General features: G+C 45.7%; 1 protein-coding gene and 1 long non-coding RNA gene across 2 annotated transcripts in view; one reads left to right on the top strand and one right to left on the bottom strand.

The window, feature by feature from the left end:
* The first annotated feature begins 386 nt into the window (after positions 1-386).
* On the top strand, positions 387-9,961 carry LOC121005037. The gene is made up of 3 exons (XR_005779860.1): positions 387-506; positions 1,713-1,716; positions 9,950-9,961. It is a non-coding gene; the product is annotated as an uncharacterized LOC121005037 (long non-coding RNA).
* The window catches only part of LOC121005030 (branched-chain-amino-acid aminotransferase, cytosolic-like), a 100,185-nt gene continuing 85,481 nt past the window's right edge, over positions 3,235-17,938 (bottom strand). The window contains exons 6-11 of the mRNA XM_040437537.1: positions 17,649-17,812; positions 16,971-17,113; positions 6,464-6,549; positions 6,245-6,385; positions 4,845-4,913; positions 3,235-3,739 (exon numbers count right to left, since the gene is read on the bottom strand). Of these exons, the coding sequence (XP_040293471.1) occupies positions 3,692-3,739; positions 4,845-4,913; positions 6,245-6,385; positions 6,464-6,549; positions 16,971-17,113; positions 17,649-17,812 (651 nt within the window). The 3' untranslated portion in view covers positions 3,235-3,691. The remainder of the gene's footprint in view (positions 3,740-4,844; positions 4,914-6,244; positions 6,386-6,463; positions 6,550-16,970; positions 17,114-17,648; positions 17,813-17,938) is intronic.

The raw sequence follows: 17,938 nt of genomic DNA, 5'->3' as shown, positions 1-17,938 counted from the left end.
GAAAATTGGAATCAACGTATTTTTCCTTTAAAATGATACATTTACTCGGATTAAACGTTTGATCTGTCATCTACGTTCTATTACAAATAAAATATTGACATTTGCCATCTCCACATCATTGCATTCAGTTTTTATTCACAATTTGTTTAGTGTCCCAACTTTTTTGGAATCCGGTTTGTAGATTTATGATTTTGTGTCTGAAACTTTATCACATCTGGGATGTCTATTAAAGTCTTGTTTGGTCAAGTTTAAGTAAGTAATTACTAAGAATTGCAAGCCTACAATACATAACACCAAATTTTAAGCAAAAATTTTTACCACTTTTGGTACAAAATTCCTGACATAATCATACCGCCAGGGAGGTTCAAATTCTTTGCACTCGCGCGGAAAAAAATGAACAACGCAATCGCAGACAAAACTAACTGAAATTGCGTGTGCACTCACGTGGGTTTCCCGTAACGCATCCGGACCTCTTCCGTGATGCCCGTGTGAAAGGGGCCTAAAGAGTAACTTTCCCAGTGCGCTTAAAATCCACTTTTCAGTACACCGCTGACTTCTCAGCGGTGTATGGAGTACAGTTTATGAATGGGGCCGCAGTCCCTCGAGGTTTACTAAATGGTGGCATAGCACATGGGTACCCTGTAACCATGTACTATGCCAGGATAAGCTGAGCGGAGCGGGCTCCTGTTTGTGCCTGCTTCACTAAGCTAAAAGCTTCTATGTAGGACTCTTAGCCTAGTGACACAGTCACAGGCAGGAGCCCTCTCCTCTCAGCTAATCCTGGCATAGCACATGGTTACAGGGTACCCATGTGCTATGCCAGGATTTAGTAAACCTCTGGGGGGCACGGGCAGGTGGGGCAATGTGTGCTCCTGCCCGTACTCAGTGCGCTGCAGTCCCATTCATAAAGTGTACAACCCATACTCCATAGACCGCTGGTCAGCTGACATACAGTGAGGAAAATAAGTATTTGAACACCCTGAGATTTTGCAAGTTCTCCCACTTAGAAATAATGGAGGGGTCTGAAATTCACATTGTAGGTGCATTCCCACTCTGAGAGACAGAATACAAAAAAATAATTTAAAAAAATCAGGAAATCACATTGTATGATTTTGAAAGAATTTTTTTGTCTTGCACAAAGACCTGTTACTGTGCCTTTAAAAAGTCTACCTCTACTCCACTCATTAATCTAACTTAGTAGCACCTGTCTGAGCTCTTTAAAGACACCTGTTCACCCCACAGTCAGTCAGAAGCCAACTAATACCATGGGCAAGACCAAAGAGCTGTCAAAAGACACGAGAGACAAACTTGTGGACCTCCACAAGGCTGGAAAGGGCTACGGGGCAATTGCCAAGCAGCCTGGTGAAAATAGATCAACTGTTAGAGCAATTGTTAGAAAATGGAAGAGGCTAAAGACAAATATGTCAGTCTCCCTCGGACTGGGGCTCCATGTAAGATTTCACCTCGGGGGTATCACTAATGATAAGAAAGGTGATGAATCAGCCCAGAACTACAAGGGAGGAGCTGGTCAATGACATGAAGAGAGCTGGGACCACAGTTTCAAATGTCACTGTCGGTAGAACACTACGCCGTCATGGTTTCAAATCATGCATTGCACGGAAGGTTCCCCTGCTCAAGTCATCACATGTCCAGGCCCGTCTGAAGTTTTGCCAATGACCATCTGGATGATCCAGAGGAGGCATGGGAGAAAGTCATGTGGTCAGATGAGACCAAAGTAGAACTTTCTGGTCTAAACTTCACTCGTGGTGTTTGGAGGAAAAAGAAGGACGAGTTGCATCCCAAGAACACCATCCCTACTGTGAAGCATGAGGGTGGTAACATCATGTTTTGGGTGTATTAAGGAGAGGATGAATGGTGCCATTTATTGTGAGATTTTGAGCATCAACCTGCTTCCCTCAGTCAGAGCATTGAAGATGGGTTGTGGCTGGGTATCCAACATGACAACGACCCGAAGCACACAGCCAGGATAACCAAGGAGTGGCTACATAAGAAGCATATCAAGGTTCTGGAGTGGCCTAGCCAGTCTCCAGACCGAAATCCAATAGAACATCTTTGGAGGGAGCTGAAACTCCGTGTTGCTCAGCGACAGCCCCGAAACCTGACAGAGCTAGAGGAGATCTGTGTGGAGGAGTGGGCCTGTAGGCAAATCCCTGTTGCAGTGTGTGCAAACCTGGTCAAGAACTACAGGAAAAGTTTGACCTCTGTAATTGCAAACAAAGGCTTATGTACCAAATATTAACACTGATTTTCTCAGGTGTTCAAATACTTATGTTCAGCAGTGCAAGACAAATAAATACTTTAAAAATCATACAATGTCATTTCCTGATTTTTTTATTTTTATGCACCTACAATGTGAATTTCAGACCCCTCCATGATATCTAAGTGGGAGAACTTGCAAAATCGCAGGGTGTTCAAATACTTCTGTTCCTCACTGTACGCCGTCTGCAAATAGAATGATTTTTAACTGCATGTATAACATAAACTGCAGATTTTTTATTTTAATTTTTTAAGACATAAAGAAATGGTTTGTAACCCGAAATGAGTAAGATGCAATGCAAAAGTCCCCCAAAGATGTCAAAGCCTTTAAATTTTGTTATAGATAAAATTGTTAAAGGGCTTCTGTCACCCCCCTACAGTCATTTTTCATTTTTTGGCTACTTAAAATCCTTATACTGCGATTTATCAATATATAGTGCTCTTACTCTTTTTCGTTCAGTAGTTTCTTCAAAAAACAGACTTTTATAATATGTAAATTACCCCTCTACCAGCAAGTAGGGCGGCTACTTGCTGGTAGTAGCCGCATCCTCCTTTCGATGACGTCACATCTATACCCGGCGCAGGCGCACCGAGGAAGGAGCGGCCGAGCGAGCGTCCTCCTCTCAGTGCGCCTGCGCCGACTGAAGACCGGTACGGCACAGGCGCGAGATTTAGAACGCAGACAGGGCCAGCCAGAGGACGAGAGTGCTCGCTGGCCCTGTCAATCAACATGAGGAGGGGGCGTCTTTATGAAAGGAGGATACGGCTGCTACCAGCAAGTAGCCGCCCTACTTGCTGGTAGAGGGGTAATTTACATATTATAAAAGTCTGTTTTTTGAAGAAACTACTGAACGAAAAAGAGTAAGAGCACTATATATTGATAAATCGCAGTATAAGGATTTTAAGTAGCCAAAAAATGAAAAAGGACTGTAGGGGGGTGACAGAAGCCCTTTAAGCTGCTTGCACGTTGTTTGCAGTTAAATTAAAAAACTCAATGGGAAGATGTAACAAAACTGGTGTAAAGGAAAACTGGTTTAATTACCCATAGCAAACAACCAGATTCAACCTTATCATTTTTCAGTTTTCCTTTACACCAGTTTTGATAAATCTCCCCTTCTTTGGCCCCAGCATAATGGGATCACAGTTTCCAGAGGTTCAGTAACTCTTAACTTGTAAAATTCCTGATTCACCAGAATTTAAAAAACAAGCGTCGACCAAGAATGTCATCTTGTGCTACAAGAAGTGCAAGAGAGACAATCTGCAAGGTCACCGTTTGGCACACAGGAATAACGACATGTTGTGACATTTCACATCACAGATTCTGAGAATGGGATTTCTAACCAATAAACATCAACTATTAAGATCGGAGACTCCAGACTGGGGTGGATCTCCGCCTCACACCCTGAGTGACGTCTTAGGAATCCCCCACGAGCACCTCCCACTCACTCGGTGTCCTTCCATACTGAAACATAAAAAGAAACCATAGAAAAAAAATTCAATACTATAATATAAAACAGCAGAGTATTTCAGGGGAGTGTGACAGTCTTGTACAGTGATCTTACTTAAAGTACTTAAAGAGGTTCAATATTGATGGTCTATCATCAGGATAGGCATTTATATGGACATAAGTGAATAAACGCACAAGTTCTCACCAACTATTTGGAGCCCTATGATCCTTTCCTCGGTCACTCAGCTGTTTAAAGAGCCTGCAGCCATCCAGTGATCGCCAAAGTCTCCTCCTAGGCCAGTGACATTATGTTCACTGATCCCATGGACTATGTGCAGCTCAAGCAAATACCAAGCACAGCCACAATGTATGGCACTCTACTTGGTAAGCTGTGAGCAGCGCTGCAGAATTTTCAAACAGCTAATCAGTGGATTTGCCGGGAGTCTGATCCCTGCCAATCAGATATTGATGACCTATCCTAAGGATGGGCCTTCAGTATCAAACTTCGGGAAAACCCCTTGAAGGGAATCTGTTGCCAGTTTTATGGTGCTAGGTTCTAAGAGCTCCAGCACATGCCAATGAGTCCCCATATTCATGAGCTCACAGCTCTCCCCGCCCACCTGCCTCTGATTGACAGTTTTTTTCCCCCCATATGAATCAGCAGCAGGTGGGCGGGGAGAACCAGGAGCTCTTGAATATGGGGATTCATTAGCATGCGCAGGAGCTGTTTAGCACAAGAGTTTAGCAGAACGGCTGGGTCAATTAAAGAAAGTGACCCAGCATTTTGCTAAGGAGACCTGTCAGTGGTTTATGTTGCCCTTGGTTAGGAGACCATAAAACTGGTGATAGATTGCCTTTAAAGAATTTACTCAGACTTGCAGTTACCTGGTCTTGGACCCAGCAGCACACTTGTCTATTCATGTGATTTTAGTTAGGACATGTGCAATGACATGATGTGAAGAGATGGAGAAATGGAGACAAGTAGAAGGTCACAATTTAAGATCCACACAGTAGAAGGAGCAGGAGTATAGAGTATTTCAAGAGAAGAATTTCTGCTGATCTTGGGCTGGCAGTGACTAGATGTCACTCTGCTAAAGTGATAACATTTGGATCCCCTCACCTGGATATCGGTCAGCTCCTTCAAGACGCGACCAGCCAGTTTGTTCCCCATGGTTGGGATTTCCAAGTTCTATTAAAACACAACAGATGTCAACAATACATAAGAAATAACATTTAGCTTTTCTTCTAGAAATTTCCAGATGTGTAAAGATCAATATGACAGTGCTGTAAATCAGTCAAGTACAGGCTGTCCACCAAAAAATGACCATACATGAGGGGTTGCAGTGGAGAAGGCCACAAAGAAACCCTATCACAATTCTGAACAAGTACCAACTACTATGGCCCAGAGCCATTTGCAGTTTTCATAGAGAAAATGGAAACACCTCACAATACCAAAAACACCCTCCTCCCTTTGAAACCAGATTGTGGCAACATCATGGGGCTCCTCTGTTATGGGCCATGTAAGGCTAGCACTTTGGTACAGGAATAAATGGCAGCAGCAAAATACAGGGAAGTTCTAAGTGAAAACCCTGCTGCAGTCTGCAGAACTGTCACCTGGGAGAAGATTGAAACAGACAACCACAAACATAAAGTCAAAGGCAGCACAGGACTGAATGAGTACCATAAATACAATAAAAGTGAATTATACTGTATTTCTCAGACTATAAGATGCACTTTTCCCCTAAAAATGGAGGAAAAGTGGCAGTGTGTTTTATAGTCTGACTGCTAATGACTGCTTCCATTATGGAAGAAGTCATTAGCATGTGGGAGGCACGGGAACGCGAGGGAAGCGCTGTGCTGGCTGTACTCACCTTCCCTGGTGTTCTTCCGGGTCCTGCTGTGCATTTTGTCCTGGCTGCGCACAGTGTCAGGAAGTAGTGAATGTAGGCGCGCACTATGACCTGATGCTGTGCGCCGTCAGGTCACAGTACACAGCGCGACCCAGAAGAAGCAATGGAGAAGTGTGTTTAAGCTAGTTAAGTATATTTATTATTTTTGTAACATCTGATCTGATGGGGGGGGCTAGGGGGTCTGATCTTAGGCTGATGAGGGCTGGAGGTGCACTCTGAGGCTGATGGGGTCTGATCTGAGGCTGATGGGGGCTCCGATCTGAAGCTGATTTAGGCTGGGGGGTCTGATTTTAGGCTGATTGGGTCTGATCTGAGTCTGATGGCGGTATGATCTGAGTCTGATGGGAGGCTGATGGAGCTTGGGGTCTGCTTTTGGGGTCTGGTCTGAGTTCTGATGAAGAATTTGGGTCTGTTTTGGGGGTCTGATCTGAGGTCTGATATAAAATGGGGATCTGTTTTGGGGGCCTGCTCTGAGGTCTGATGGAATTTTTTTATTTTTATTATTTTCCTCCTCCAAATCCTAGGTGCGTCTTATAGTCTGCTTAGTCTTAAAGTCTGAAAAATATGGTAATCTATTTTTGGCAAAGATTTCAGAGCAGCTCGCTCTTACCTCGTTCTTGTACAGTATCTTTCCAACTGGGCACACAACACAAGCCGTTCCAGAACCAAACATCTCCTTGACACGATCCTCCTTCAGGGCTTTCAATAGATCCACCATAGTTATATGTCGCTCGGACACCTTAAACTCCCCCTACGGACAGACATCTTAGTTGCTAAAGAGTCTCATTTTCTGTGAAGTGCCAGACACCAAAAGACAATTTGTACATACCCATTTAAGAGCCAGATCTAAAATACTGCGCCTGTTGACACCTGCGAGAATGATGCCATCTAGTGGTGGAGTCACCAATTCCAGATCTGTAAAATAAAGATTTGTCTTCTTCAAAAAAAAAATGGTTGTCTTAAATTGCCAGCGCCTTGTAATTATAGGAAAGACTGATGACAAGCAGTATGGTCATTATTACAGGTCTCATTACATAAGGAGGCACCTTCAGACGTCTGGGGAAGAGGGGTGGCAATCTATGGAAGCTGTAATGATTTTATTCTACTTTCTAACATTATATGGAGTTACAGTTGTTATAGATTCTATACAGTCCTGATCAAAAGTTTAAGACCACTTGAAAAATGGCAAAAAAATTATATTTAGCATGGCTGGATCTTAATAAGGTTGCAAGTAGAGCTTCAACATGCAACAAGAAGAAATGGGAGTGAGACAAAACCATTTTTTGAGCATTCAATTTAATGAAAACAACAAATAAACTGAAACAGGCGGTTTTTCAGCTGATCAAAAGTTTAGGACCACACCTCCAAAAAAAAAATAAACCCCCCAAAACAGAAATCCAACTTCCAAACATGAACTCAGTAATGAGTAGCTCCGCCGTTGTTTATCACTTCAAAAATTTGTTTCGGCATGCTTGATGCAAGCGTTTCCATGAGGTGAGTGGGAACATTTCTCCAAGTGGTGAAGACGGCCGCACGAAGGCCATCTACTATCTGGAACTGTTGTCCATTTTTGTAAACTTCCCTTGCCATCCATCCCCAAATGTTCTCAATTGGATTTAGATCAGGGGAACACACAGGATGGGCCAAAAGAGTGATATTATTCTCCTGGAAGAAGTCCCTTGTCCTGCGGGCATTGTGTACTGTAGCGTTGTCCTGTTGAAAAACCCAGTCGTTACCACACAGACAAGGGCCCTCAGTCATGAGGAATGCTCTCTGCAACATCTGGACATAGCCAGCGGCCATTTGACGCCCCTGCATTTCCTGAAGCTCCATTGTTCCACTCAAGGAAAAAGCACCCCAGACCATTATGGCGCACCCTCCACTGTGGCGCGTAGAAAACATCTCTTTTGGGATCTGCTTGTCATGCCAGTAACGTTGGAAACCATCAGGACCATCAAGGTAAAAAAAAATCTCATCAGAGAATAAAACTTTCTTCCACCTTTGAATGTCCCATGTTTGGTGCTCTCTTGCAAAGTCCAAACGAGCAGTTCTGTGGCGTTCAAGGAGACGAGGTCTTTGAAGACGTTTTTTGTTTTTGAAGCCCTTCAGTCTCAGATGCCATCTGATGGTTATGGGGCTGCAGTCAGCACCAGTAAGGGCCTTAATTTGGGTCGAGGATCGTCCAGTGTCTTGACGGACAGCCAATTGGATCCTCCGGCTCAGTGCTGATGAAATTTTTTTGGGTCTTCCACTTGAATTTTTTGTTCCATAACCCTCAGGATCATTTAAGAAATTCCAAATGACTGTATTACTGCATCCCACCTCAGCAGCGATGGCGCGCTGTGAGAGACCCTGCTTATGCAGTTCAACAACCGACCACGTTCAAAAAGGGAGAGTTTTTTTGCCTTTGCCATACCAACGTGTGACTACCTGACAGAAAATGACAATGAATCCACATCTTTGCACAGATTTGGCCTTTTAAAGGCATGTGGTCCTAAAATTTGGATTAGCTGAAAAACAGCCTGTTTCAGTTTAATCGTTATTTTCAATTAATTGAATGCTCAAAAAATGTTTTGTCTCACTCTCATTTCTTCTTGTTGCATGTTGAAGCTCTACTTGGAACCTTGTTAAGATCCAACAATGTAAAATATGATTTTTTGCCATTTTTCAAGTGGTCTTAAACTTTTGATCAGGACTGTATGATTGTTGATTCGTTTCCATATAACCATCTCATATAGCTATGACATTGCTGAGGAAGATAAACCCTGATCCAATTCTCATTAGATGAGGAGTCCAAAACATGGCAGAAAAAAAATAATGGTTTCCCCCTGTAGGAGAATGAAATCTAAGCTGAAAATTGGATTTTAAAAGTCATTTGTCAACTGCAGTCAGCAGCCATCTGTTCCTGAGTTGAAGATGAAGAATCTGCAGTGACCTTCAACCTGCCCTTTTCAGGATCCCTGTGATAATTTTTTTTTTCTTTTTAATTATGCAAATAAAAATATATTCTGACTGGGTGTTTTTTATTTATATTCACGTGATATGAATTGTGATATTCTGCAGCGTTCACAGTGGCCACTAGATATCAGCATACCTTTACAATCATAGTTGACAATTCGAGCATCTCTTTTTGTGACCTGCTGTGAAACTTATAACCTTATGATTCATCTATTGTACTGAGAAAAGGATTTCCCTAAGGGTCCATTCACACGTCCGCAACTATTTTGTGGTACGCAAATTGCGGATCCGCAAAACACAAACACTGGCCATGTGCGTTCCACATTTTGCGGCCCGCACATGGCCGGCACTAATATAGAAATGCATTTTCTTGTCCGTGGCTGTGGACAAGAATAGGACATGTTCTATATTTTTGCGGGGCGGCAGAACGGAAGTGCGGATGCAGAAAGCACACGGTGTGCTGTACGCATCTTTTGCGTCCCCATTTAGAATGAATGGGTCCGCACCCGTTCCGCAAAATTACGGAACAGATGCGGATGCGTGAATAGACCCTTAACGTCACACAAACATGCTGTGCAATTTAAAGAAAGCCTATTATAGGGACCACCAAGTCGACTCTATTAGTCCAAATTGTGCAAAAAAAAATTGCAGTTTAGCTATTAGAAACAATCAAAGAATCCAGCTGATAGTTAGGGGTCTTCTCTATTCATGAAGCACTACTCCCATGTGTCCACAATATTTTTTGTGCCGTTTTGGCTAACAGGAGGACAGAGCCGTTTCTGTAGCATGATACCCTTACAACTGGGCAGAATATTTAGGTGACAAATATACTTTAAATGTTCACGTGGCTGAAACGATTACTCGATTGAATCGAGTAATTTGACACAAAAAAATCTAAGATTCGTTTGTGTCACGTGACCACGGAGCGGGAGTGAAACACTTTCTATTACTCCCGGTCCGTGGTCTCCTGCTGGCCCGCAATACTCACCTTTCTAGCAGGGGGCCCCCGGACACTCCGCAGCACATCCATGGTCCCGTGCTGCACTGACCTCCTGACGTACGCACGCCGTGATCTGACGCGCTATGTGTCGTCAGATGCAGAGCAGCGCGGAACGATGGAGTGTCGGCGGCGCCCCTGCTGGAAAGGTAAGTTGGTGCGAATAAGGCCGGGCGCCCGGAGTGCACAGCGTCATAGCAACTGCAGCCAGCCAGTCGCAGGGGCAACACGTGAGGTGCACGGTGGACCGATGAGGGGCCAAATCATATAACACACAGTTCATCATTTTACTCACGGTTAGCAGAAAGCCTCCCTGGGCTGGCCGCACAGTGTTGAGGTGGACAGCACAAAATCCTCCAGGGCACGCTCTGTGGTAGGAAGCATTAGCCAAGATGGTGGTTGAGGTGCCCTTGATGTTAGGGGTGCTTAGGGTGCTTGTTGCGGCTGAGTCCCTTGATGGTTTTTGTCGTGACGCCAGTACCGTTAATGGTGGTACAACCATAGGTAGTAATAATGAGGTAGACAGTGGTAAGATGCAACTCACAACTTTTACTTTGGATGTCTTTTAGTTGCAGTAGTACAAATATGCAGTCTCTAGATGGTACAGAGTTAATTCTGCAAATCCACTGTTTTAGGCTTGTCAGGTTTCTTGGTTTTTTGGAGCAGTGGGTTAGGTGTACCTGGTTCCCTTAGATGCTTTGGATCCTATTCCTTGTCTTTCCCTACAAGCTGAATATCTTGCACAGGAAAACTCAACTGTCTCTTAGAAGTTTGGTGTGGCTGCCTGAAGCTATAAAACCTCCACCATGCAAAGGTGTCTGTGGCCCTCAAATATGGCTCTTATCACCGATGAATTCCTAGGAATGCTTGTTTCTTTTCCAGGGAGGCAAACTCTTCTCCTACTAGTCAGGGATCCAAGTGCAATGAGCAGGACCGTGGAACGGTTACACAGACGCCAATTATGCAGTGGGTCAGGATATGTGTATAATAGTCTATAGTTTGTTCGTGACGCCAATTGCAGCGTGCGCAGGGTACAGTCACATGGCCCTTTAAGGTGTTGCAACTCACGTACCAGGTAAGGAATGCCAGAGTGGGGTAATGTCTTAAGGAATGCCAGAGTGGGGTAATGTCTCTGTGTAGTAGTAGGTATAGTGTCAACGGTGTCTCCTACCTTGGTACGGCTGGACTCCTGGATCCTGGCTCACTTGCAATAAATTAGTGTTTTGCTAGTAGGAGTAATGGGGGATTTTAGTAGTAGTAAATGAGATCCAGTCTTGTAATATAATCCAACTCGTCTTTACTGAAGGCAGCTTGAATCCATATGAGATACAGCATTAGTCTTTTAGGTCCCAGCAGGTTTTTGGCAATGTATGGCAGGGATCAATATCTTTTCTGCTCCTATACTATGTGCCTGGAGAATATGGCAGGAATCTGTCTTCTGCTCTGTCTATCTTCTGCTTGGTAAGGGACTGACTAGCTGAGGAGGAATTTGGCTTCTCCTGGTCTCTGGATAGTTACTCACAGTTCTGCTCACAGGGAATGGCTCGTCCTGGAGATCTGGAGGTGCTGCTTGCTTTTCACCAGTTGAGGCTGAAGGCTCAGACTGGGGATGAAGATCTGTGACCTCAGCCGAGGCATGATCCTGGGTTGGGATCCCTTTTTCTTGGAGCTCCTACCAGCACAGCTTTCCCCTTGCAGGGAGAACTGGAACACTAACTAAACTTCCTTCCCTCCCCATGAGGCAGGATGTGGGCCAGCCCACTTCTGCTCATAGAGGGGGGAGCTCAACTGGAATGTACTATTCCAGTCTAGATATACTAAACTGTTGCTAAGGTCCTGCTAAACATTGCTGCCACCTGCTGGTGTACATGGAAATTACAGCAAATATATTTAACAAGCTTAGAATATGTACATTATTGAGGATGTGATATTAAATGATACCAGATGACAGTACAGATACACTTAACAGGTTGTAGCGGGGTGAAAGAGTTTAGTAACATAACTCTGGGATGTTACATTACCCTTTACTTTGAGTTAAGCCGCCCTCGGCTTATGCTTAGGAGGGAGAGAAAGAACCAGCTCTGGGGTACCCAATAAAATACAAAGTGCTGCATGAATTACATATAATGACATACAAAGACAAATATAGAACGGCTTTCCCCAGGTTCCTGCCCGCTAGAGTAAGGTGTCCAACACACAGTTTTCTTCTCTTGGTATAACCAGGTAACCTAAATACTGCACAAAGCAAACATTACTGACTGACTTTGTATGTTCTGGATCCTTTAAACACCAAATAAAGCATGGGGTGTCTTTACTCTGTAATCCCACCATTGTGTAATGGAATGCTCGCAAATGAAAGGGTGGCTTTATCCTGTATTCCCTTTCCTGCACCAAAGCCTGAGAAACTTGGCTTAAAGCACGATCATTATGGTGACTATGGGGTAGCTAAATGTGGCTCTAAGGTTTGAGGCGCCTTACTTTAGGCAAAAAGGCTCAGAAGGGGAGGTATTTATCGTCTCCGTGCTCTTCTGGCAATGTCACAGGAGGAGGGTATTACAATCCCATGGATCTCCTGGAAATAACACTCCTCAGGATGGGAGCAATCCTGAACATGAAACAAGCGGTAAGGAGTGGTCTAGGACTTCTAACGATTCCCGAAGCAGCGGGGTTACCCGTGTAGTTACTGGACCTGCCAGGACTTACCACTTGGTCCTACCCTGGGTACCTATGGGTATATATCACCGGGTGTAGGCCATTAGTTTTAAGCATCCGTATAAAGGCAGTCCGTATAAAGGAAGGAGAGAACAAGAGCTGTAAAAATAAGGCATAATGAAGTAAGTTGCTACATTTTAGGTAAAGTGCAGTGGTAAGTGCAATCATCACAATAAGTGCCTAAAGTTCACATTGCGGCACCTAGGAGAGAGTACACACAATGGGCATGTTATCTTTAAACGTTGCATAACAGGTAACTGGTACAATTAGTGCAATAATATTAAATAGGACACCACAAAGAGCTCAGGTATCACGTTTGAGTCCTTTCTTTGGGTGCAAGCTTTTATGTTGCGGTAAACATTTTTATAATAAAAGTAGTGCAATTTTAATGCAAGAGTAGGCTCAAAAATAAGGCTATCAAGTAACCTGAGAAAGGGGATAAAACAATGAACTTGGACATGAGGGGTTAAATGCTGATGGGGGGAGTCCTTACTATGCATGACCATCAGGGTGAGGACAAACTAGGGCAACCTGAAAATAAAATGTTAAAAACACAATGCCAACGGGTTCTCACCCTTCAAGAATAGTCCATGACGTGGCTCCCAAATGTCATTACTTTTGTAGGAGGACACATTTTAGAGGAAGGCATCCATGTCCTCCTCGTTACTTGAGCTACTGAAGCGCATCAGGGGACGCTCCTGCCTCTGGTAGCTCATTGTCGCAGCTGTGGTAGTGCGCCACTGACCTCTAGTGGTGGCTGGTTGAATTGGCTGTGCAGATAGCCTGGAAAATGCAGCTGTAACTTGCTGTAAACCGGAATCCCTGGCCGGTGCAGAGGGGCTCAAAACCTCTGGCTGAAGGGGCTCTGGCAAGCATGTAGAAGGTGCCTGAGGCTGCTTCCAGGGCAGTATGTACGGCTGCACCTTAGGGTTAAAAGTTAGTACAGAATTATTGATCTGGCCTACCCGCAGTGTTGGTGGCGCGGCCAGGTCAAGTATAAGAGGTGCAGGTTCTGGCTGGGGTTGCTCCCTAAAACGTAACATGCCATCTGGGGTCTCTTGTAAGGAACCTGGGTCTTCCTGCCAGGTCTCTGGGGTGACTGCAGGGGTTAATGGTTGAGCCAGTAGGGTCACACCGGCAGCAAAGGGTCCTTGAACAGAACGCATAGGGGTATATTCCACCTGATCCCCTACGTACAGGTTGTGACGGGCCTGTGGTAGATAGTGGCGTTTTACTGAGCGACGGCCCACAAAGATCTCCGACCCGGAGTGATTATCTTGCAAAAACCCAACTCCCCTTTCAACGGAGAACCATAGGACGGTTCCTGCCCGTCGGATCAGTCTGGGGTCTCCTGGCTGGGGGTCGTCCACCACTTGTTTTACCCACTCCTCGATGGTGGACTTATATTCCCAAGCCGTCTGGGCAAAAGCAGTTATCTCCCACGGTACCTCGGGGTTCAGGCATCCCGGCTTAATGGGGGTAGATCTGGGCGGCGGAGTGGAAGAACCAGCCGCCTCCGCTGCACCAGTGGGTGTCTTTGGCGGAGCAGGCCTAGGACTGGTGGCGGTTTCTGGAGCCGCAGGACGCGGTGCAGGGGCAGATGCGGACCGGGCCTGGGCCTCAGGGAGCGCGGCAGCTCCTACCTGTTGTAGAGGCCGGGCGGCCGGTTCCGGTGCCTCCTTGTAGTCGTCGCGGGGTCCCATCTCGGTCCGCGGTGCAGGCTGGTCGGATGCTTGAGCAACAGTGTCAGCGGCGTCCTCCGCGGGGACAGATTCAATGTCGGCAGCCATCTGGTGTGACGTGTCACCTTCCGTGCTGACGGCAATAGAGGCGGAGGGATCCACTGCCTCCGAGGACTTGACTGTAGTCCTGTCTTCTTCCGCGGGGACTGGAGTAGTGACAGCAACCTTCTCTGGTACGTCAGGAACGCTGGTCAGGGTAAGAGGTGCGTGCTCTTTGGCCGCGGAGGGATCCACGGGCTTGTAGCAAAGACGGAGGGCCCACTTTTCTTTACTAGCTGTGAGACTTGAATCTCCGGCGGATGCTCGTCATACACTGGCTCTCCGCCAATAACCATCTGGTTCCACTTAGGCTGAGGGAGCGCCATCTTCACTGCTTCCTTGATCATGAAGAATGCCAGAGGTAAGGGTGGAGCCCAGAGGGAGGAGTCTTTACTCCCTTGGCTCACAATACCAAGTTCATGGTGGGCAGTCTTTAGCTTTCCCGCTTCTAGGGGGGCGTATTCGACATCTTCGCGCTCTTGAGAGGGCGTTACTGAGTTTTCCCGCTTCTGAGGAGCGTATTCGACATCTTCGCACTCTTGAAAGTCATAAAGACGCTGCGCCATGAGGGAAACATGGCTGATTAACCCTTGCAGTGCTGAAGCGCACAATACATTGTTTTCTGGTCCCGCAATGAAAGTATTAAAGTCCATTTTCAGTTTTTTTGCACAACTCTCAGATCTTGCAGTACTGTGAAACATGTAATTTGATCCGGTTCTGTTGTGGCACACAATTCGATCCGATCCTGTTGGTGACGCCACTTATGCAATGAGCAGGACCGTGGTACGGTTACACGGACGCCAATTATGCAGTGTGTCAGGATATGTGTATAATAGTCTATAGTTTGTTTGTGACGCCAATTGCAGCGTGCGCAGGGTACAGTCACAGGGCCCTTTAAGGTGTTGCAACTCACGTACCAGGTAAGGAATGCCATAGTGAGGTAATGTCTCTGTGTAGTAGTAGGTATAGTGTCAACGGTGTCTCCTACCTTGGTACGGCTGGACTCCTGGATCCTGGCTCACTTGCAATAAATTAGTGTTTTGCTAGTAGGAGTAATGGAGGATTTTAGTAGTAGTAAATGAGATCCAGTCTTGTAATATAATCCAACTCATCTTTACTGAAGGCAGCTTGAATCCATATGAGATACAGCATTAGTCTTTTAGGTCCCAGCAGGTTTTTGGCAAGGTATGGCAGGGATCAATATCTCTTCTGCTCCTATACTATGTGCATGGAGAATATAGCAGGAATCTGTCTTCTGCTCTGTCTATCTTCTGCTTGGTAAGGGACTGACTAGCTGAGGAGGAATTTGGCTTCTCCTGGTCTCTGGATAGTTACTCACAGTTCTGCTCACAGGGAATGGCTCGTCCTGGAGATCTGGAAGTGCTGCTTGCTTTTCACCAGTTGAGGCTGAAGGCTCAGACTGGGGATGAAGATCTGTGACCTCAGCCGAGGCACGCTCCTGGGTTGGGATCCCTATTTCTGGGAGCTCCTACCAGCACAGCTTTCCCCTTGCAGGGAGAACTGGAACACTAACTAAACTTCCTTCCCTCCCCATGAGGCAGGATGTGGGCCAGCCCACTTCTGCTCATAGAGGGGGGAGCTCAACTGGAATGTACTATTCCAGTCTAGATATACTAAACTGTTGCTAAGGTCCTGCTAAACATTGCTGCCACCTGCTGGTGTACATGGAAATTACAGCAAATATATTTAACAAGCTTAGAATATGTACATTATTGAGGATGTGATATTAAATGATACCAGATGACAGTACAGATACACTTGACAGCGGGGTGAAAGAGTTTAGTAACATAACTCTGGGATGTTACACAAGTCTATAGTCCGGCCACAGAAGGAAAACGCTCTTCTGCGCCTCACATCTGAGTATCACCTACTAGCGAAGTTGGCTCCACTCACTAATCTGTGTTGTGAAGTCTTCACTCTATCTTTCCTCCCACTAATTTGATCTGACTACCTCAGATCTGCTCTTTTCTGACTACATTTTTAACTGCCTAACCTCAACTCCCTCCTGGTCTCAACTCCTCTGTCTCACTAGGCCTGACCTGGGTATATATAGGACCTGAACTTTATCCCCATCTAGTGGTGGGATGTACAAATGGCACCTCATAGGCCTGTTAACAGGGATTTTGTAGATACATAAATGCAAAGTTATACATGACAACCTAGTATTCTCAATAATATAAAAAGTGCTTTTAAGCAGTGCCCACACACACGTAGTGGGATGCTGCACAACCAATGATGCTGTGCACTCTGGGTGTCAGGAGGAGCAGGGGGGGGGGGCAAATTATTTCACAAGGGGGGAGAGCTGCTGGCACAAGGGGGAGAGCTGCTGGCACAAGGGGTAGAGCTGCTGGCACAAGGGGGGAGAGCTGATGGCTCTGGGGTGGGGAAGAGCTGATGGCTCTGGGGTGGGAAAGAGCTGATGGCTCTGGGGTGGGAAAGAGCTGATGGCTCTGGGGTGGGAAAGAGCTGATGGCTCTGGGGTGGGAAAGAGCTGATGGCTCTGGGGTGGGAAAGAGCTGATGGCTCTGGGGTGGGAAAGAGCTGATGGCTCTGGGGTGGGAAAGAGCTGATGGCTCTGGGGTGGGGGAGAGCTGAAGGCACTAGGGGAACGGAGCTGATGGCACTGGGTGATAGATGGCACTGGGGAGAACTGAAGCACTTGGGCTGATAACACAGGGTGGAACGAAGGGTGTTGGGGACTGATGGCAGGGGGTATGATGAGGAAAACAGTCTATTAATTCATTTTTTCTTATTAGAATACTCAATCGTAAAAATAATCGCGAATACTCGATTTCTAAAATAATTGTTTACTGCAGCCCTAGTCTGGGTGACACAATCCCTTTACCAATAGGGTATTATTTTCCTACCGCCATTTTCATTTTTCCAGAAGAGGAAGAGATTCATTATGCCAACTTCTGTGAGCTGTTCATCATCACCGTACAGCCAGAGAACCTGCTGACAACCGTAAGCCTGAGCCTCGTACTGAGCAAAGAGTGCGTTTCCGTAATTCCTAAGAAAGACATGTTATTTACCTGGGGTCCCTGGGGCGAGCACTTTAACAAAATTCCCCAACAGTATGGCCCCTTTCACACGAGCACCCGCACTGAATCCTGACCCATTCATTTCAAAGGGTCTGTGGTCTTTTTTTCATGCATCAGTTCTGCGTTGCGTGAAAAACGCAGCATGTTCTATATTCAGCGTTTTTCACGCAGCCCTGACCCCATAGAAGTGAATAGGGCTTCAATGAAAAACACATTGCATCCGCAACAAAGTGCGGATGCAATGCGTTTTTCACGCGCGTGAAAAACGCATCAAAACGCATTGCACCCGTGCATAAAAAACTGAACGCAATCATAGACAAAACTGACTAAACTTGCTTGCAAAATGGTGCGAGTTTCACTGAACGTATCCGTACTTAATCCGTCACACTCGTGTGAAAGAGGCCTATACCTTTCCACAAGCCTTGCTGCTATACCACTGGTGACACTGTTGTATATTGAGGCATTCACATGCAGTTGCACAATTCTCAAGATAAAAAGCCTTACCCTCCGAGTTTGCTGTCGCCGGTTCCACCTTTCCAGGCTCGGATATATTTGGGGTCTGCCCATAATGAGATTGGATTAAAAGCTCCACTGGAAAAGTAAGGTCCAACTGGGCTCAGAATGACGTACAGTAAAGCCTTGGAAGATCTCTTAACTCCCAGAGAGGCCTGGGCAAATGAGAGGAGACATTGTGAATATGAGAGACACAAAGTGACGCAGATTCACTAGTAACAAGAATGTCTGCTGTACCTGTCCCCTCCCCCTCGTTCACATAAATAGGCAGCCGCCATCTT

This window comes from Bufo bufo, chromosome 1 (assembly GCF_905171765.1).
Source record: "Bufo bufo chromosome 1, aBufBuf1.1, whole genome shotgun sequence".
Taxonomy (NCBI): domain Eukaryota; kingdom Metazoa; phylum Chordata; class Amphibia; order Anura; family Bufonidae; genus Bufo; species Bufo bufo.
This window is presented reverse-complemented; position numbering and strand designations above follow the sequence as displayed.